Below are 5,784 nucleotides of genomic sequence, written 5' to 3'. Positions count from 1 at the left end.
CCGTGTTAGCCAGGATGGTCTCGATCTCCTGACCTCGTGATCCGCCCATCTTGGCCTCCCAAAGTGCTGGGATTACAGGCTTGAGCCACCGCGCCCGGCCTGGAAAGAACATTTTCTTATTTGAAATAACATTTCACATGGATTAGAGAAATGCTAAAGGAAAAATGTGCTATTTTCACACCTCCATTTGTAATTATTAACACACATACCACCCTTCTGTTTTGCTTCCTGCTGCTCTTCTGATCCTTGAGTAATCATCATAACCTCAGGAGTGATTATCTTGCCTGTTCCCTTCATTCTGACTTCTTTGGTAGGAGGACCTGTTCCAGACCCCTGGAATGCAGGAAGAGCTCCAGCAGATCATTGATTGTCTGGATACTAGCATTCCTGAGACAATCCGTATCCTTTGCAACCAAAGCGTAAGAAGCTGGATGAGTACTTGGTCAAACTCTTCTTCGCACCTATATTTGCTTTTTGTGGTTCTATATTTATTTTCTTTGTAATGTCTTTTATTATAGGATAACCACTGACTATCCACTTGTTTCTCATTTCCTTTTATGAACTTTTGACCTCTTTCCATATCCAGCTCTTACTAAAAGGAAGCAAGGGGTAGATAACAATGACTTAAAAAGCATGGGACGTAGAAGCCACAACGCCGGTACTATTCTCCTTCAGGTGATCAGTCACTCCTCCACCACACGTACTGTTGACAGGGCAGGGAGAAGGATGGGAAACATGGGCAACTGGTTTATAGGACTGCTCCAGTGTCAGCTGTCACTCTGCAGGTTATATTCCCCTGACCCTGAAGCTGGGCCAAAGCTGCCAAGAGTCTTTGACCAATTCTGTAACAACTCAGCTGCAGGGCACTTGAATCAATAAAATATCAAACCCCCATTAGGATCAGTGTGCCCCAAATAAGAGGAGGAAAACAGTCCCTGCAGGATCTTGAGGAAAGGAGCCCGTCGGGGCTCTGTGTGGCCTTTCTCCTGGAGCCCCTTTCCCTTGACTTAAGTTGATTCAGCTGGCAGCAACCACTCTGTGGCTGAAGCACTGCTCATTTTCTTGGAAGCCCTGCCAGAGCCAGTCATCTGTTACGAGCTGTATCAGCGATGTCTTGACTCTGCTCATGATCCCCGGATCTGCCGACAGGTGGGTTCTACTGACCTGAGGATGTGTTTGACGCAGGTTCCCCCACAGAGAAGTCATCAGTTTTACAGAGCCAGATAGGCAGCCAGCTGTCTGGTAGGATGGGTCTGGATCTGTTATTAGTAGCAGGACACGAACATTGAGGGTTGCTACCCTTAAATTTTAGGTTGTGTTATTTCCTATGATATTTGCCACCTTCTCCCCATTGGCCTATTTCTGTTTACAGAAAACATAGTGGGGTGGATCCCTCTACTCTAGGGTAAATTGGTGAAGCTGATTGTACATGGAATTCTGGCTGACATTACCAGGAAGGATGGGTGACACTTGGGAGCCTTTCTTCTTTTTCTCTTCTTGGTGTGTGTTTTTAATCCTGAAATGATTTTGATGCACAGTAGCTGAGAGTACCTGTGAATTGGACTAGTGAGAATTGGGAGGAGTCCCCATCCATGCTAAGTGACATTGTAAAGAAAACCATTCAAACAAAAAAGAACAGAAAACCATTCAGCTTGGTAGGTGCTGTGGCTGCGTGCCTGCGGAAATGGGAAAAGAGCAGATGAACACCGACCTATTGTGAGGCGGGGTGTGTGTGTGAATGTGTGATGACCACGTGGCCTGGTCATTGAGTGGACGGGGACCAAACAGCACGGCCGTTCTTACTTTGAAGTTATAATTTGGAAGGTGTTGTGTTGGCCATGAGGAGATAATAGAAGTTGACAGATGAAATGGGTCCTGCAAGGGTTGGATTATAGACTACTATTAATGGCAGCTGTAAGTTCCTCTTACCTTCATCTTCCACCTGTTTTTCTCACTGCCCACCCCTATTTTTAAAAACAGGTGATCTCCCAGCTTCCGAGATGCCATAGAAATGTTTTCCGTTACTTGATGGCATTCCTTCGAGAACTCTTAAAATTCTCTGAATACAATAGCGTCAATGCCAACATGATCGGTAAGAGTGCTTCATGCAGCATGGGGCATTTGTTGAAAATACTCTTCATGCATTGTATCCAGTATATACCTTACTGCGTGTGCAGGCACATGGCAGTCAATAGTCGTTGTCCCCAGGCCCTCCAGCCCTGAGGTTTTGCTTAGGTTATGTCTGACAAAAGTTTCCGCTTGTCTTTCTGTCGTCTTCTAGCTACTCTCTTCACTAGTCTTCTCCTGAGGCCTCCACCCAACCTTATGGCAAGACAGACTCCAAGTGACCGCCAGCGTGCTATTCAGTTCCTTCTGGGCTTTCTGCTTGGGAGCGAAGAAGACTAAGGCTCTTACTAGTCTCTGATATTCTAGAAGCAGACGATCTCGGGCTCCAAGTATTTCAGAATGAGTTAAAAAGTCATGCCACAGGAAGGGTCTATTGCAGAATTTCAAGTTCTGTTTATAGTAAAAAGGAAGAGTGTTTCCTAATCCCTCCTTTACCATATCCTCCACAGCAAAATACTTTTAGACTTATATTGCCAAGCCAAAGTTACCATATTTTGGTGTTTTTGTGTTTTCTCTTTATAAGGCAAAAAGATCTGTATTTACACTCCTTTACCTAGGGATGTGTTTGTTGCCCTCCTATCCAATTGTCATGATTGTCCTTAGTACCCTAGGCCTAGATTCTGAGATGTTCCCATTCTGGGCCTACAAGCACTACTTGCTGTAGCTGAGACTTGTCTAGAGTCCTTTGTATAATGCACTTTTGACCCACCCCTTCCCGGATCACTCCTTTGCACTGCACTCCCCTCGTTCTGTCACTTTGAACGAAGTCTGAGTGAGGCTAGTGACTCCTTGGGTGTCCTCAACAGTGAATTCACTGTCCGCGTGCAGTTATTACATGCATTTGTGCATTTCTACTACAATGGCATCTTTATGTCTCTGTAACATTGGCCTTTTCATGGCTCCGCACTGGGTGGAACCATATTCTCTTAGATCACATTTAGTAGCATAACTTTAGGGACTATTAGAGATGGCATCCCATTGATGTGAGAGAATCACAATCAGAATGGAAGCACTTTGAGTATCTGAAGAGTGAGAGCATTTGTGTTTGACAGGTCCTGCTTCCCACTATCCTTTTCCTATTGTTACTCAAATTTTACACAAGGACTAATCCTGGGTGTCTCTGAGACCCATCTCCTGCCTAGACATCCACCTCCAGAGCAACACTGGCCCCACAGTAAAAGAGGGAGTCTTGTACCTCAGGCAGGCCCATCTAGAGCTATTGATCCTTCCCACAGCAAAGGTATTGCGGATGACCCTTAGAATCCGTTTTCTGGTCTTCTGAAGTACCAAGGGCAGGTGTCACCTCCTTCCTCAGTGGGACTGACTGTGCTCTACAACCAGCTCCTGCACGTAAAGGGTTTAGAGACTCCCCTTGGCTCCCAGACCATATCCAGTGTTGTGTAAAGAGACTGGCCAACAGGACCAACCAAGCACCTTACCTCCCCCATCCAAGATGACCCTCTGAGCTTTTCATTTATTCAAACTCTGTGATACAGCCTTTTTTAAAAAAAATTCATCTATATTGGTTGATAAGCCACCAACCACTGACTGCAAAACTGCCTGATGCAATTGGTTTCCTCCTGGTTTTCTTTTGTTACAACCACCCTTACCTGTTTACGTTAATTGCAAGGAACATAACGTACAGGCTCTGTGTACGATCCTGGGCATTGACTCCATGACATTTCTAGCATATCCAAGGCACCACCAGTGATTTCCCCCATTTCTTGAAAAAAAAAAAAAAAAAGGTACGTATTTTGCAATACGGCTAAACGCTTTCCTGATTGAGAGTTAAAGCAGTAGGAGTCAAGTTACTGGTGCCACAGAGCTGGAGGTATGATAGGTCAGGGGCTGGGTGTTGAACTTAGTTAATGGAAGACTCAGAGCAGAACAGGTTTGTCATCTCCGCAAGGCCAGAAAGTGACCACAAAAAGAGGCAGATAATAGACACTGGGGTAGGGTCATACCCCAGGGAAATACCTTTCCTGGGCTTGTTTTCTAGCATATGGTTGACCTGGAATCTTTGGGTGATCAAGGGTGTGGTTAGTGGAGGCTCTGTACTGCACGTATGCAGTATCCTATCTCTTTCTACATCAGGTCAAAACACTAAGTTGGTGTACTGCCTCGACCTTTTTTCAGCTCATCCTGGAACATATACAGGGTTGAGAATTTTAGACAATCTCTAGGTAGAGGAGACAAGACGTAGACCCAGACAGAAGAAATCTGCTTCCCTACCATGCCTATTCCAACACCCCACCTGTAATTCCCAAGTCCTCTAAGGTACTAATTTGTAGCTGCTCTGAAGTAATTATTTCAGATTCAACTGGTAGGGAAAGACTCTGCACCTGCTGTCTTAGGGAAGAAATGGTTTAAATCCATGTGGTGACATTGCGTTAGTCTCCCTTTCACTGTTTTCTTATTCTGTAATTGTTTGTTATATTTCCCAAAAACGTCTTGATCACTAAGCAAAGCTGCTAGTGGGATTCTATATTTCGTGTCATCTTTTTTATTATAATTTATTGCAAATTTTTTTCTGAATAAATATATGTTGTGTGAAAAAGCAAAGTGTGATTTTGGTGAGGTAACACTCAGGAGGGAGGGCTTATGTGTCACTGGGTTCCATTTGACTTGACTGCAGTCCCCATCAGCTGTGCCTGTACTGTCATTACCTGTCTTACAGGGAAATACCATTTATTAGAATTCTTGATATATTCACCCTCAGAGATGAGAAGAAACCATGCATTTTCAGAGGCTAATAAAGGCGTCCTATACTTTCAGAGGCCAGCCAAGTACCCTTATTTTAACCCTAAGGATTCAGGCAACAAAACAACTGAATTAGAGGAAAGGATGTTGACTCTTAATGCATGTAAATGTCACACTAGGTCAGATCTGTGATCCCTCCAGCCCCAGAAACCTGACAAACCCTAAGATGCACATCTGGGGAGAACCCAGTTACCCCTGCTCACATAGTCTCAAGATGTGCTTCCCCCGAGAGCCTGTTTTAACATAATCCTATTTTGCAGCTTTTGAAAACCAGCTTTGAACTTTTATGACTTATTGGGGTGATGAAGTCCATAAATTTAGTGCTTTTTTGTTCTCATCTGAACTGTCTAACATGTTGGGAGGAAACCCCTGATTTGCGCATGGTGCCAGTCTCCATTATGAATTTGTGGATTCTGATGCCATTCCCTTTGAGACTGAAGAAGCCACAGCTGGAGGTTTCTTCTCTACTAAGGCCCTCTTCCAATTCCCTCCAGCTGTGAGCTTGACCCTGCTGAATGTGCTGACTCAGTGTTGTCATAAACAACTTTCGAAGCCCCACCCAAAGCCTTGGCAGGAGAAGGTGTTTCTTTCTGAGAGTGATTTTCCCCCCAGCAGATGGAGACTGATGCCAGAAGTTTTTACATAGCAGCAGGCAATGTGAATAGCAGGCATGGTGGTCTATCTTTCCAGAGGTTAGAGAGGAAATGGCATCCCCAGCCGCTAGGCTTCTGTTATAGGAGATCCATTAGGGCCTTTCTGATTGCAGGGCAAGTTGAAGAACTGGCTCTTGGTGTAGCCTCATAATGTAAAAGCCACACATTTCAACAGTGGCATCACTAAATGTTAGGGAGAGAACCTTAGTGATGACCTAATCTGATCTCATTGTTTGGATAGGGA

At 44.6% G+C, this 5,784-nt stretch overlaps 1 protein-coding gene across 1 annotated transcript in view; it reads left to right on the top strand.

Moving 5' to 3' along the window:
• Nucleotides 1-4,684, top strand: part of OCRL (OCRL inositol polyphosphate-5-phosphatase) — a 51,832-nt gene extending 47,148 nt beyond the window's left edge. The window contains exons 21-24 of the mRNA XM_023198874.2: nucleotides 315-399; nucleotides 1,022-1,149; nucleotides 1,981-2,092; nucleotides 2,282-4,684. Coding sequence (XP_023054642.1) covers nucleotides 315-399; nucleotides 1,022-1,149; nucleotides 1,981-2,092; nucleotides 2,282-2,406 — 450 coding nt within the window. The 3' untranslated portion in view covers nucleotides 2,407-4,684. The remainder of the gene's footprint in view (nucleotides 1-314; nucleotides 400-1,021; nucleotides 1,150-1,980; nucleotides 2,093-2,281) is intronic.
• The last annotated feature ends 1,100 nt before the right edge of the window (nucleotides 4,685-5,784 follow it).

This window comes from Piliocolobus tephrosceles, chromosome 12 (genome assembly GCF_002776525.5).
Source record: "Piliocolobus tephrosceles isolate RC106 chromosome 12, ASM277652v3, whole genome shotgun sequence".
NCBI lineage: Eukaryota > Metazoa > Chordata > Mammalia > Primates > Cercopithecidae > Piliocolobus > Piliocolobus tephrosceles.
Note: the sequence above shows the minus strand (reverse complement) of the source record. Positions and strands in the feature narration are given on the sequence as shown.